The sequence below is a fragment of the Lissotriton vulgaris genome, chromosome 5 (genome assembly GCF_964263255.1).
Source record: "Lissotriton vulgaris chromosome 5, aLisVul1.2, whole genome shotgun sequence".
NCBI classification, from domain to species: domain Eukaryota; kingdom Metazoa; phylum Chordata; class Amphibia; order Caudata; family Salamandridae; genus Lissotriton; species Lissotriton vulgaris.
This window is the reverse complement of record NC_141693.1, coordinates 891,828,911-891,844,201: the sequence shown is the minus strand read 5'-3', so window position 1 is coordinate 891,844,201 and position 15,291 is coordinate 891,828,911. Positions and strand designations below refer to the sequence as shown.

General features: G+C 42.6%; 1 protein-coding gene across 1 annotated transcript in view; it reads left to right on the top strand.

Moving 5' to 3' along the window:
- Nucleotides 1-11,402, top strand: part of PDE6C (phosphodiesterase 6C) — a 420,959-nt gene extending 409,557 nt beyond the window's left edge. Inside the window, exons 21-22 of the mRNA XM_086922484.1 lie at nucleotides 3,315-3,471; nucleotides 10,699-11,402. Coding sequence (XP_086778610.1) covers nucleotides 3,315-3,471; nucleotides 10,699-10,742 — 201 coding nt within the window. The 3' untranslated portion in view covers nucleotides 10,743-11,402. The remainder of the gene's footprint in view (nucleotides 1-3,314; nucleotides 3,472-10,698) is intronic.
- Nucleotides 11,403-15,291: the final 3,889 nt, after the last annotated feature.

The following is a 15,291-nucleotide window of genomic DNA, read 5'->3' as shown; positions in this document are numbered from 1 at the left end:
GTTGAATGTCCGCGCCCCTGAGGGGAGAATGCTTGCTTCCCACAGCCCAGGCCCCTGCCCTCCTGCCAAAGAAAAGCAGTTCCCAACAAATGCATGAAATCAAGACTGTCAACCTTAGCAGAGTACATATAAAAATTTGGAAACAGGTTTTTGTGGTTCATAAGCCTCCCATCCCACTCCGGCAGGGACTATGACGCTTTCGAGTTGTGAGTCAGCAGTTTGACGTGTATTTACGGTATAGCCCTTGAATCGCCCCCAAATGTCTTTGGGGCGTGAGGAGCGCTGTAATGTAGTGGAATACACTTCGCTGTTGGTGCTGCAGTATGCTAGGCTATCTAGCCAGTTTTGTAGTGTGGTAACTGTTTTGCGGCCCCAGTGCAGTGGGATCTCCCTTTTGGGTAACAGCAAACTAATGGAGGCAAACCTCCGTGTTCCTTTAGGGAAGTTTACCACATAGCCCAGTAATGCAAACTCAAGTATGGGGACACAAGTCAATTCTGTCATATCCCCCAGTGTCTTGTGTACTGTTTCCCAATATGATTATATCTTGGGACAAGTCCATGTGAGATGGGCGAAATCCGCGTATGGGGAATTGCATTTGCAACATTTATGTGGTCTGGCCGGGTCAAGCCTGTGAGAAGTACATTCTGCACAGAAATTTAAAATGTAACAGTTTATGTTGGCTATTTAGAGAGACGTCTTTTGTCACAGTGCAACATTTGAGCCATTGATCGTCTGTGATGGGGTGCCCTAGGTCATCTTCCCAGGCTTTGCGAATCTTGTCATCTGTGACCGGGATAACGTCTGAGCACGCCCTGTAGTGCTTAGACACGAGATCAGTCCATTCTGATTCTCAATAATCATGGAGAGGAAGAGAATGAGTCTGGTTCGATAGGGAAAGTCAGCAGGGAGGCCCGCAGTGCTGAACGGATTTGCACCATTACAAAGTGGACCATGAACGTGACGTGACAGAAGCGTTCATCGTCCATAACAGAAAAGATGTGTCAATTAAGGAACAGGTCCCCCCTTTCAGTGATGTCAAATTTGATCAAGGTGCGTTGCACTAGCTTCTCCCCTATGATCAGCAGCCAGGGGGCATTGGGGATGGGTAACGCCGAGGAATATAGAATGTCAGTGCCTGTAATGTGCCTTCGTTTTTCCCAAGCCCAACTGGTGGTGGAAACCGTCTGTATGTCGATGGGGTCTCCGGGTACACCTTTGGGTAGCACTGAGGAGAGCCTCTCAGGTAATACGAAATCTGCTTAGGGACGGAGAAATGGGATCCTATCGCCTGGGTGGAACCAATCGTAGGCGTAGCTGCATTGGGCCACTAAATAGTATAATTTAAAATCGGGTATGTCGAAACCGCCTCTCTCATATGGCAATGTCAACACTTGCCAACGCACGCAGGGCTGTTTGCCACCCCCCCAGACCAGTAAGATGAGAGTGTAATGTTAGAAAGAACATGCTCGGGAGGGTTATGGGATGTTATTAAAGGGATATAAACATTTGGGGAGCACTATCATCTTGATGATGGCTACTCTACCAGCGATGGATAGCGGATATCGCAACCATCTCTCCACCTGTGCCTCAAGAGCAGAGATTGCTTGGCCATAATTAAGACGGAGAATATGTGCTGTGTCTAAGTGGATATGAATGCCAAAATATTTAACGGAATCAGTACACCACTCGAGGGGGAATTCAAATTCCCACTGCAGTGTGATTGAAGTTAAGGGGAAAATAACTGACTTGCGCCAGTTGATGCCCAGTCCTGAATGCCGTCCAAATCTGATTATTTCCCTGAGTGGTTCTAGATTAACTTGGGGTTCCCGTACATAAAGAATAGTGTCATCTACATATAGGGAGACCAGGAGAGAGCCAGTGTTGAATTGGAGGCCTCTCTGTAGATATTTTTCCTGAAAGTGTCGGATTAAGTGGTCCATGGCGAGAATGAATAATAGTGGAGACAGGGGGAAGCCATGCCGAGAACCACGGGATAGAGAGAAGGGTTGGGAGAGTGTACCGTTCAGTCGAAGTCTAGCTGTGGGGCGACTATACCCAAATAATATAAGTAGGAATAACTAGCCTTTCAGGACCATCCCAGTCATTCCAGGGGGCCCAATCCAGCTCAAGGTAAAGGAATATCTGTGAGATATGGGAGACTCAGGGGCCCCTCATCAGATTCTGCAGGTGGGCCGCATCATTTTGCGTTGCACCACCGGTAAAACAATGGGAAAAAATCTTGCTTTTAACCATAAGCATTAGAAAAAAGACGTTTTGGGCACACGTTACCTTTAAAATTTGTAGAACATTAGCAGTTCAAAGGCAGAAGAAGCCTATATTACTGACCGCAATGCTGTGTAAGGGACTCCAAAGCATTCAGTGCACGAACAGTGACTCATTAACATAGAGCAAAGCCTCAGTTGCACGTAACGTCAGCTTAGAAACTTTTTTTTTAGTTTGTCATATTTTATTAAATCCGTGTCAGGACATAAGGAATGAAGTGATGGCCTCTAATCAAGGGGACTACCTATAAGTCCATATGAGGGAAATTCCAAGTCAGTACCTCAGTCGAAAATGGCGATCACTCCCTTTCGACAGGACCAGACGCAGCTTAACTTTGTGGTCAAGTGGCAGCTGACCATTTGAGGTGGGCAATATCCAGAACCTACGTGACTATACTAGGCAGTGCAGTCTTCGTTAACCCGGCTGCCTTTTCTCTCCGATTAATATTTTATTAAATGTGTTACCCTAAATTTTTGATTTTTTACCAGGTAACAAGTTCTGCATACATAAAGGATGCATGCGTACACACACCTTTTTTCTTAAACACGAAAATGTATCTCTCTGTGGAGAAACACCTTCCATTACACCCCCTATCAATAAGGGCATGTTATCTCCCCTTTAACGATCTGAGAAGGCACTTTCCCCTACCTTTCAAATGAGTAAATTTGGATACTTTTACAGAGCGGATAACAGCTATCCTGTATCAGGAATACCCATAAGCATATGAGTTTGTGAGTGCTCACAGTAATTAGAAACCCATCTCCGCCACCCGAGAATGCCCATATTCCTTTTCCTAATCCTTAACTTGCAAAAGTGTTAGTTGCACCATCTTTGTACAGTTTACGCAAGCGCACACTGGAAGAATGTACCTTGCACTCACTCCTATCTATGGCTAATAGGGGCCACAACTGACATTCTGTTCACTCGTGAAGCTAAAAAAAAAAAAAAAAAACTCGAACATTGTCATGGTTCTTTCTATTTGATAGTCAAATACCAGAATGCCCATTTTATAATCTTCTCTTACCAAGGAATTTTCAAGATTTCACAAAGAAATTACGCCAATGCTTGATGGTCTTCAAAACAACAGAGTTCAATGGAAAGCGCAGGCTGATGAATATGACGAAAAGATGAAGATTATTGAAGAACAAAAGAAAAAACTCGAGGAAGCAGCTGGAGGCAAAAAAGGTGAGGGGCTTGGTGGGCGATTTGGAAATATCACTTTTTTCCCCTGTGTAAAACAATTTATCATATGTACTGTACTAAAAGTTGTTCAACGTAGAGATACAGTAGCTAATAGAGTTGAAAATGTTTGTATATTGTACATGTTTATATGAAGAAAGAACAAACATATCTTTATAATATTATAATATTAAATGGAGGAAGCACTATTGTGTAAGAAAATCCATAGTTCTACCAATATTAACTGCTGTTAGAAGCCCCGCCAAAATGATCAAAGCCAAAGGCCAGGGCTCATAGTGAGATTAAAGGGCAACTAACAACTTTTTACACTCAGAAGAATTAGAGCAACATATAGAATTGCTAATGGATAACTATTATTAACAAAGTTGTTATCCACCAAGGGGTTCCAAGTGAGCTGAAATAGCTAAGAATAAAGCCCTTGTTCTTTATAATATAACCTGAAATCTTGAGGCGACAATTGACCATTATTGATAGTCAACCATCCATAATTTAATATAGTCCATGTTAGTTAAACCTGAATTTTATATCTTGCGACAGGCGAGGGTGGTACAATATGGCAGGACACCAGGTACTGGGTTTCTCTTATATATTGGGGAGAATTAGTTGCGGGATTCAGCAGCTATGGCCTAAAGTGGGAGAACTTGTGGGAGTAGGTTCAGCAAATATATTTTCTGTGTAGATGCTTATGACTTCTCTCATCTGCTTCTTCTTATGGTTTACTGTTATGTTGAGAGGGCCGGGTCAGTGATATCAATGGGTCAGCAGGCGCACTGGCACTGTGGCCCAGATGCTTAAGGGGCCTTTGGACACTAATTAAGGCTGTATTTTACTACCTAAATTGGGGGCAGTCTGCCCACTCTTTGATTGCATTAGGGCCTGTGGCATCTTTACTCAGGCTCGGAGACAGTGTAGCTTTGAAAACAGGCTCTTCCTGCTTGTTAGAAGATTTCCATTTCAGGAGCCCAGTGATGCTTATCTTGAACACCTCCTCAACTTGGACTGATGTATCTGGTAGTAGCTTATGGGGCAGCTTTAAAGAATTGTAACTTATTGTATACAGAGACAAAGAACAGTAGAAACTTAGGTGGCAAGATTCATTCTGTGTTTCTAAACTCTATGATGACTTTGCACGGATCATTGACAAAATGGGTTGTCAAAGAGCCATATAATGTACTCCATATAGTTCTGAAGAACAAGACTCTTGCCTTCTGTACAAAATATTCTGATGGATATGATGCAAAGTCCTTATATGAACCTTTTCCAATGCGTCAGACTGATCTGGAAATGTTTCTTTGGTAATAGCTGGTCACTTGTGCCAGGTGGCACTGTTGAGTGTAGTTCATGGCAATGCAGTTCACTGGTGGGGATTTCGGAGAAACATGTAAGGCTCCTCCAACTTTTTCCACCCTCTAATCACCTTCACAAGGGGAGGCGGGAGGGTGAAAAAGGATATGCGGGAGCTGTAATATCCATCAGAAAAAATATTACCAAAGGTAAGTAATATGTACTTGCAATGAATGTTCCCTTCTCCAGATTCTTTATATGAATCACTCTCAAAGTGTTTCTGAGGAGGAGGGACAAAGGGCTCCTTATAGATTCAAATGAAAAAGCATTGAAACACTGGTCTCCCAAGCTACAACTACGCTCTATCATGCTCATCCGCACACTAGTGTTTGGTAAAAGAGCGCACAGAGGGCCACGCTGCTGCTTGGCAGATGGACAGATTTGGAAAAAGGCAAGAAAATGCAACGTTACTGATTTTTATCTCATTAAGTGAGTTTAAACTTTACTCGCTAATTTATAACATTTTTTATCCAAAAATTATTCAACCAGGAAATGGTTTGTCTCCTGACAAATTTATCTGCAAAGAGATATACAACACAACAGATTGTAATTCACTTTTCAACCAGCCAATCCGTAGATGCACTAATCTAGCTAGTGCAGCCTCCCCTCATCTTTGGAGCACTGAGGGGGAGGGTTAATGATGGCAGGAAATTCACCTGAACCAGGAGATCACCCAAAAATAGCTCTCAGCAGGAAAGAAGGCTGAACACTCAATATTACCTTATCCTTAGATAAGATCATGAACAGGGAAGAGACAACAATGACTTGTAGCTATCCCAGCCTTGTACCTCACATCATGTCAACCAGAAAGCTGCTTTCCAAGAAAGGCATTTCAGTGGGTAATCAATCAAGTAGTCACATGAAGGCCCCATGAGGAATGTCAGAACCAAACTTAGGCCCCACTGGAACATTTGGAAGTTTATCAGGGTAATTGTGTTTTGCAGCCCTTTATGGAATCTGACCACCAATGGAATTCTGAACAAGCCCCCCTGATCGGGACAGTGTATTTGTGCTGAAAAAACTGTTAGGCAACTCTGACTGTTCAATTGCTGAGACCTTTCCCTACTCGGGAGATTGCAAACCTCAAAATGTCCAGCACTCCGGACTCAAGGCGGTCCAAGGATTTGGATCTGCACCATAAAGTGAAAATCACCTATCTGAGAGAGCGGACAGCCCTATTAAAAGGATGCTTTCAGCCGAAAAGAACATCCATGACTACCAAGGGTAGACTGTAAGATGACAAACTAGCCTCTCAATCTCCAAATATGAAGGTTCGGCTTGAATGTTGACATTTGAAGCAGCAGCCCACTATGGAGGTTCTTAGCCCAAGAGAAGTAGGTTCGGATACAACTGTCATCTCGCCCAGTCGAGGGAAGCCAAGAGTACATGATGAGTCCCATATTTCTTGTAAGGGTGGTTAAGTATAATCAAGTCTGGATTTTGACTGTGGAGACACCCACTCATCCATTGAAAGAGGTCACAGGTGTATTATAATGCAGTAGTTTCTACATATCTTACTGCACAGGTTTGCAAACAGATCTGTTATCAGCAGCCCACAAGTCAGCAAGAGACAACCTACCTCCAGATAGAAGTCCTCTTTTGTGCTGCACTGATGATGGAATGCTCGTATTCCCGACTTCCTGTTGGATGAGCTACTGACAGAACAGTTCCTCTCTCTATGACCCAAAACCATTGTTTTCTCCTACAAAGCTTTGGAGACTTTTTCACATGGAACATCACAGTTGTGTTGCCTGTCAGCACTTGCACCTGTTCGCCTTTCAACTGAAGAAAACATTATTGTAGCTCTAGACGAATAGCTCTCAAAATCAGAAAGTTGGTGTGCAATGATGTTTCTTCAGGGTCAACACAGCATTCCTGCCCATATCCAAAGTGAGCTATCCAGAAATTGAGTGATTGATCCATGCCCACTGTCACCTGCGGCTATGTCCTGTCAAATGGCTCGCCTTTGAAAAGATTTGGAGGAGATTCTCACTGATGCAGATGTGGGGCCAAAGTTAGGGGATCAAAACATTGTCCTTTGGTGCCCATACCAGTGGCTCAATTTTCCGAGAACCCAATGTAGCGCTCATCTGCCTCTCCCCAAGGGAACATCCATGCACAAGCTGGACGTCCAAAACTGAACCATGAAGAGGAACATTTGTGAAGAAATCAGGAAGGATTTCTGCTGATTAAAGAAAAACCCAGGGATTTATAAAATAATGATTACAGTCTTGAGGGTCTAATGGACTAGACCAGTGGAGGAGATTATTCTCAGCCAGTCATCAAAGTACGTGCACTCGGGCATTCGTTTGCAGTGCAAGCGAGGCATCAAATCCCTCACTTTTGTGCATTCTCTAGGGGTCAGGTACAAGGAAAATGTGGTCCTGTGGACAGGAAAGGCTAATTCTACACTACAATTCTCAGAAACCGTCTGAAGTTCTCTGAGAATGGATCATGAAAGTACGTGTTCCTGCAAGGGCAGCAACATTATAAGTCAAGCAACCGGAGTGCTTTCAAAACATGAGAGACCATAGTCATTTTGAACTTCTCCTTTTTACAGAATTTGTTGACGAATTTATGGTTGAGTATGGAACACTATACACCTTTTTTCTTTGGAACCAGAAAATACCTGGAGTGGAAATTGTGCCCCCTTCAAGCATGGAGTCTCTCTGAATAATATCTTTTTTGAAGAGAGGGAAAATCTCCTTCATCAAGATGTTGATGTTGGAGAGACTAGTCAGATCCAAATATTTGTAAGGCCCACCTTGTCTCAACTCTAATTCTTGAGTAAAAGACAACACCCGTCCCCTGACCAGCTGACAGAAATCCAGAAAGGCAAAGTATTAGGGTAGTTTTCATGTGCTGGGGTTCAAGATGAGGTAGAGATTGAACGAAGTTGCTTTTCTCAGCTTGACCCCTCACTCCACCGGAGTGAATAAATTGCACAGCCTGTGGGTGCAGACATGGCCTGTGGTACTGGTGAATGAATCTCCCAAACTTTCAGCTTTGCTGGTATAATGTCTTTAATAGCAGAGACGGTCAGAAAGCCAGCCAAAAGGTATGACTGAAACATGCTAGCAAGCTGCCGGCCTTCATCTGAGCAAGGCCATCCATTATAGGGCTTGTCTAGCAGCTGGCAAGTGGCATCTTGGAGAAACCTGGTGAAGCGCATTCAAGCATCGTGCTGGGTGGCCAATGTTGTATCCCTGGCTCAGGTCACTGCAACCCCAGTTTGAAAACATTGTTTGATGTATCCATACCTCCATGGATTGAAGGTCAGAAAGTCTAGAATATGCACTGACAAACTGGAAACTGTGAGAGAAGCCATTTCCCAGAGAGCATGGGACTCAAGCCAAGAGGTATTTATCCTTAGTTGCTAAGGGCTGAACTATTGGAGGCAAGCACTTTTGGCCATAAACCATCCATCCATCCATTTTAATTCCATTAGGGAATGTGTTCTGCTTAAATTGTACAGATGAAGCTTGCACCTCAAGAGTCTTAGACATCATTTGACACACAAAAATGGCTGGTCTGAGAGAGCAGGAAGGTGCTCCCAAGAAAGAGCTTGAGAAACGCAGGGGCAGAGGAAGGCTTGTCCCATGCTTCACCAGCAACTGTTGAAAAAACAGGTTCATACATCCACCAGGTGAGATTCTAGTTTCAAATAAAATAAAAAGATGCATGAAGTGCGATTTATTATGCTTTTCATGTACCTTTTACACAACAGTATGCATTCCTCTGCTACACAATCACCCCATGGGTCTCACTCACCTCACCAAACATTTGGTCACCTTCCGCGGACTATTGAAAGGTGTTGTGATGCCATCCTCATGGCAGATTGTGTGCTCTACCAGTGATAATTAACAATAAAACATCTGCTTTCAGCATCTGTCACACAAGTTTCAAGCGTCAGGGGATGTGTTATGTCTTGAAAGCATTCAAAATGTATCTCCAAAAGAGCTTACATTTAGGGTTAAAGACCCCTGAAAGATCTGTTATCTTCAGATAAAGACAGTGGCGGAACACTTGTGGCACAGACTGGTTATTGGAAGTTAGAGGTGCACAGAAACTCTATCCCCATTACATTCTCTGACAACATGAGAAATCAGATGATACACTATTTAACCGCCAAAACAGAATTCCTGGTGTGAGGACAAATGTGAATTGAGGATGAGAGATAAGCTGGGGGAGTAGGGGCCTTGGTGCTGGGGATGGATGAAGGACACCTTGAGCAAAACAAGGAGTGGGCTCGGAAGGGTGGTGGGGACTTGCAAGCAGTTTTGTGAGAGGGGGGGAAGGTGAGGCATAGGGAGATTAAAGGATTGGAAGCAAATGAAGTGGACCGAAGCATCACTGCACAAGTAAACAGAACACTTAACGAGCCGCGGCAGGCCAACCAAAAATAGTGCTCTCAAAGTATAAACAAGAAGAAGCGTAAGAACACACGTAACAGGGACAGTCCTCAGGGGAGGATACAAAATTCCAAAAGGTGGGACTACTAAGTGTATTCACCAATGAAAAGCCAGCATTTCTAAAGGAAAGCAAGAGGAACCAATGAAAAAGATGGGACTTTTTTTTAAGCCCATATCATGCGCTGTATAGACGAGTCCTAATAAACAGAGGTAGTATCCCTGCTTCTTGTTTTATAAAATTTATCCCTTCCTTGACTTTCTGTGACTCTCGACTGCCATAAAATATTATGAAATGTGTCAGTGGATTACAAAAAAAGATCTGTCTGATTTGTGTACTGCTTGATGAATGACAAATGGAAGTAATTGCAAAATCTGTATAATGACGTTTTCAAACAGCATTGCATGTAGAAAGTCTTCCTTCAGTAGCTTCAGTGTTTTGATATTTTGACATGACCGGCTGGCCGAGGCATACCAAACCTCTGGGTGCTTGGTCACCTGGACAAAGGAAACATACTTGCTGAACCACTTTAGTGGAAAGTTGATGAAGGGTATTAAAATGAGGCAAAACGACACATTTCAGAGAAAAATTAGACACAATATTTAACGAGCAAAAGTGTAATAGTCCTTAGTCCAGCCTACAATAGACTGATTCTGTGACATGTTTTGATGCAGGTGGAAAGGGCCGAAAATAACCTAGTAACTTGGTGATCCACAGATTTCAATGTAAGTTCTACTTCTGATTTTAGTTTTTGAACTTTAGCTGAACTCCCATAGTAAGCTTTTTTTTCTAAGCTGTAAATATTACGGGTATCACTGGTAGAAATCCCTGTGGAGAAATTCTTGTGGAATTTTTCATTTAGCATCACAGTCCTACTTTCCCCACACAGACCCGTTTTTTTTGTTTGTTAATATAAATTAAATGTTGCATGCATTCTCATTTTTTTCAACATGTTTAGAAATACTTTCAAGCACACATATTTTTATACTTTTCAGTAGAACGGCCGAAAGTAAAACACATGTCAATTATATGCTGTGAGAAAAATATAGGAACTAGACTAACCAACCACGGATATGTCTTCACCCTCCAGTGTTTATTTTGACTATGGCTGGGCAGGGAACAGCGATGGCTTCTGGAACTTTCCAGTATAAGTGGTTCAGTGTGTGTTTGTATGCCATTTGACAAATATTGAGGCCAGCACCGGTGATATATGAACGCTTTGGGAATCTGTGGTATTATTCAGTTACCAGCGCAGACGGAAAGTGCTGACAAAACTATTTAGGGTTTCAGGGGGTCAAACGCAGCAGGCCTTTTCTAATGCATATACTGTTCAGGCTGCAGGGTTAGCGTTTATAAATCGGCAACAGAGGGTTCATTCATTAAAAGTAAAAAAAAATAAAAAAAAGTACCTCACGTGACTTACGTACATTAATATTGCGTTATGTTTTCTTTCCACAGAGGAAGAGGAGCCGGGCAAATCTAAAACCTGTGTAATTTTGTGAAAAACAGCACACCCCCAGTTTAACATCGCCCGTCCAACCGGTGAAAACCTCCGAAAGAATGTTCCCTGCCGATGAAGAAACACAGTCAAGGCTTTAGGAGGCCCTTGTGGCTTTCAGAAGAGAAAAGCACATGGTTTTGGAACACCGCCGAGTGCTCGCGTGCCACCTAAGAACACACATGGCGCATCCCGAGCAGGTCAAACTGACCACTCCAAAGACTGCAAAGCAAACCAAAATTACAGTGCACGTTAACGTATTTCTTAGCCGAGATATTCTTTTTATCGAATGTAAATACCACCTATACGTCTAAAACCCAAGTATAGCGCACAACGTTTTTTTTTTCAACTTTAGGTTCTACATAGAAGGGATGTCACTGTTCTAGCCTCTTGTCATTCTAACTTTGTGAAACAAATTCACATTTAAATGATTTACAAGCTATTTATGACCAGTTCTGACGCAGTTTACTTTCTCCTCATGGCTGCTCGCCAATTTCCGGCTTGAATTTAGGAAGACGATTTTTTTAATGCATGGGTGTCATCTCGTTAATGTCGCTGACAGAACTGGTCTGATATTAAGAATAAAAAAAACGATGGTTTTTTTTTGCTCAAATGAACATAAATATTCTGATTGTAATAAATAGAATAATTTCAAGCTTTTCAATATGTTTGTTCAACTTTGGAACCTCTATGTATGTGATTGTGGTTTTTGGAACAGCCTTAAAAGTTGCACACCAACACTGGAAAGGTCAAAGGAGGGTCGCTGTAAGACCTGCACAGGTGCAGTGGGAGGAAAGACCCTCACACAATTAGCATATTTTGTTGTAAAAACAACATCCGACCAATCCAAAAACACAGATGAGAACAGAAGCTTATGCAGGAGATTGTAGCCGAGCTGGGCTCAGTCCAGCCTTGATTGGCTTGAGGAGTGAACGCCTCATGATGCTGAAAGGTTCCTATTCGAATGGACGTCATATTGCCTTCAGTCACTGAGTTACAAATAGAGGCAGCTCCTCATATTTTAGAAGTACCTTTTGATATTACTATTTGAGGCAAACCCATATTTCAAAGTAGATCCTTGATGCATTAACTGACGAACAATTACAACAAAAGGGGCCCAAGAGCGCATACACTTCCAGCATACATGCTCCACGAAAATGCTAGTAAGCAGGTGGGTATGCAGTTCCTATAGAGATGAGAGAAGGGAGGAGATTGTGTGGTGTTCTACAGGCCAGGTATAGTGGAACCAGGAGGGTGGCGCCCATTATTTGCAGCCAATTAAGTACTACCCAATGGCGCCTATCAGTTCCAGGCAGCCTCACTAGTGCTCGACTTCCGTCCTGAACACTGGCACACACAGGTGAGAGATTACTGACACAATAGATCTTAAGCGGCTGCGTGCCCACAGCCTCCCTCCTGAGGCGCTGGAGATGGAGTAGGTCACCGTGCGAATGTCGCCAGGACAACATAAGTACCCTACCCTTTACTTAGACCACCGATTAACACAAGGGCTCTCCACATACCATCCTCCTGCCCCGTAGGACATTTACAACATATCTTCATTTTGCCACAGTACGCTAAAATACAGCATGCCTATCTAGAGGAGACATACATGTAACCCTAATTGAGTAAGTAAGTGAGCATTCCTCTGGATTCTCCACAATGTTTATGACCATTAACATGGATTATTTGTAATATGTATGTCACGTTTTCCCAACCATGTATGTTATACCACCACAATGAGGGTGCACACCGTTAAGCATGTTAGAAGTGCATGCTTTAATTGATTTTAAGATGCATTACTTTCCAGAATGTCATTCAACTCCTGTCTTTATTAGGTCTGTACCTTGTTCTTCCCTTGCACTAACAGGTCAGACTTCTTGGTCTCTAAAAGGTCAGCCTAATCAGGTTCTTATGGTGTGTTATCAAGGATACTCTACTGTTTAGATCACAAGCTCTACACTTATGGTTCCAAGCATTGTGTAGATTGAGATTACCCTTTTCTTTGGTCCTGAAGAATTGCCCCAGGTCATAAATTGACTACTCCTGGCAAGAAACATGTCGACCTCTTGATACTAAGAAAGCCACCAGAGATTATTGCCTCCATTTGTGGTACACATCATTTTAACCAGAAAGGCGGACTCCCTAAATAAAAAAAAAATCTAGTCTAGAGTTTTGTCTGATCTATGTTAATTCACTATCACTCACAATTCCAACACTCACCTCACTTTTCACTTATCTATACCTAGGGCCCTATCCTGGCACTTCGCATGTGGCTTTGGAAAAAGATCTCCTTCAAAGAGCCCCCTAGAGCAGTGGAGTTTTGGGGGTGGCGCCCCCCCCCCCGCTCTTCAATTGGCCGCTGCAGGTGGTCAGAAACAGACTGCAAGAATGCTTTTACTTATGTACAAAACAGAAATTGCGATTCGATCACATTACCGAATCTCAATTTGTGTTTACCATTCAGTATTTGGAAAAGTGTGTTTAGTGTGTCCCTTTCAAATACTGAAACTGAATAGGATGTAGAAAAGTTTTGCGGCCGAATAATGGTTACAAAACATACATACATACATATTTCCCCTGTTCGCAGTTGGGAAGGGTTACCAAGAGATTCCATCCTCTTTGAGATTGAAAAACAAATATTTTTTAATAGCAGGCAGTGGTCCCATGAACCACTGCCTACTCATAAAAAAATAAAATTTCAAAGTTTCATTTTTTCTTTTTAAACGCATCTTATTTTTTGCTACGGAACACGGGCTGCATTTAAAAAAAAAAAGATTGCTTCATTTTTTGACTGCAATTCTGAATGGGTCGCAAATTGCGACTCACTTCATTAATATTCATTAGGTAGGTCTATTTGCGACCCACTATGAATTGCTAATAAAACTCAAAAGAGTTTTGTACATTAGGAATAGCAATTTCCTAATTGCGATTTGCAGGGAATCGCAATAGGAAATCACAATTTTTAATTATTGTACATCTGCCCCTTAGTGTTTGCAACCTGAAATAAGGGGATTGTCACAATCCTCAGTCTGGAAACTCTCAGGGATTCCCTCGCTCCTAGAGAGAGAGGGGAATGTTAGAAATTCCCCATGCCCTTTGGTCATAGAACGTACCTTTAATTTTTCTTCTCAGGGAGCACAGTGACCCCACCATCCCTTTGGAAAATGCTAAAGTTACCCAAGTCTCCCTTGTTTATGGAATGACATGGACTCATATGTACTTGCTAGAGTCTCAGGCCAGTTGAGTGGTGGAACTCATTGGAATACCAGAGACCTATGGAGGATGGCAGAGGGCAATCACTAGGTCTAAGCTGAAGCAGCCATTCCCCATCTCCCTCCCCATGCCCCAGCCATCACAGTTAGAATCGGTCAGAGTATCACTATGATAGGCAACACAGTTCGGCAAGTGAGACAAAAAAGGTCAACATCGGGAAATGTCCCTATCCTGGAAGACCCTTTATACCTTGATAGCTTTGTAGTCATACTATAACAACACTCCTATGAATTATGGGGTCATTAAAAAAATTCCAAAATAAGGCCTCACACCCCCCTGGGTGTCATGCTTCATCATCGGCAATCCTTGCCAGCCAAATCATTCTCTATGGGCAGGCTAGCTCAACTGTGGGTTTGCTTGGAGCCAATATGGACCGGACGAGTATTGAGGTGGGATCCACAAAGGGAAAAAGCTAGAAATCTCAGGAACCTTTGCTCAGGTAGTCCTTGTTATTTACTTATGAGTGTGTGAGGCCATACCTTTCAATATTCTGAATTCACTACCATAATTTAACAGGAGTGTTGATATGTTTTGTTCCTATATTGACAACAAAAACTGTCAAGGTCTAAAGGGTCTCCTGGAATCAGAAACATTCCAGACGTTGACCTTTTATTGTCTTATTTGCATTGCTGTGTTGTGTATTATGAATGGGAGGATGCACATGTAGATGGCCCACTTGTTCTCTCGGTCCCCCTACCCTCATGAGAATAGGGTGTCATATTTTGTGTATCACTGATGGCCCTCCTCAATCCCAACATCCAAAACAGGCTAAAGTCTGCCAACTTCTGTATGAAGGCTTGAGAGAATCCCACAAATTCCCTCAACCTCAATTCAAACTGGACATCAGCATTAGGTTAGTCAAGTTGTAACTGCCAGGAACTTGGATAGCTTTAAATTCACCTTCTATGACCTCAGTCTTAGCTGCCACAGTATATCACCAAATAGGCTTACATAAGAAGCTGGTGCACTTCAGCCACATTGGGATTTTGAATGTTGGAAGAACATAGAACATGGCATACAGATTTCCTCTAATAGGATGAAGTCCCTCACTGAACACAAAAATACTTATGTTGTCTCTGTACTTATGCAACACTCCAAATCTGGAAATTGATTTGTGTTCCTAAATAAAAGAGTAAACGTTACTCTTAAACAGCTTTCACCTTAGTGAGCAGAGGATGTATGTCGTTAGAACGCGCGCGTTACCACGACCTACTATTACAACGCGGTCGTAACAACAAAAGTTGTTACCACGCATTGCGCTGGGGGGGCGCAAAATT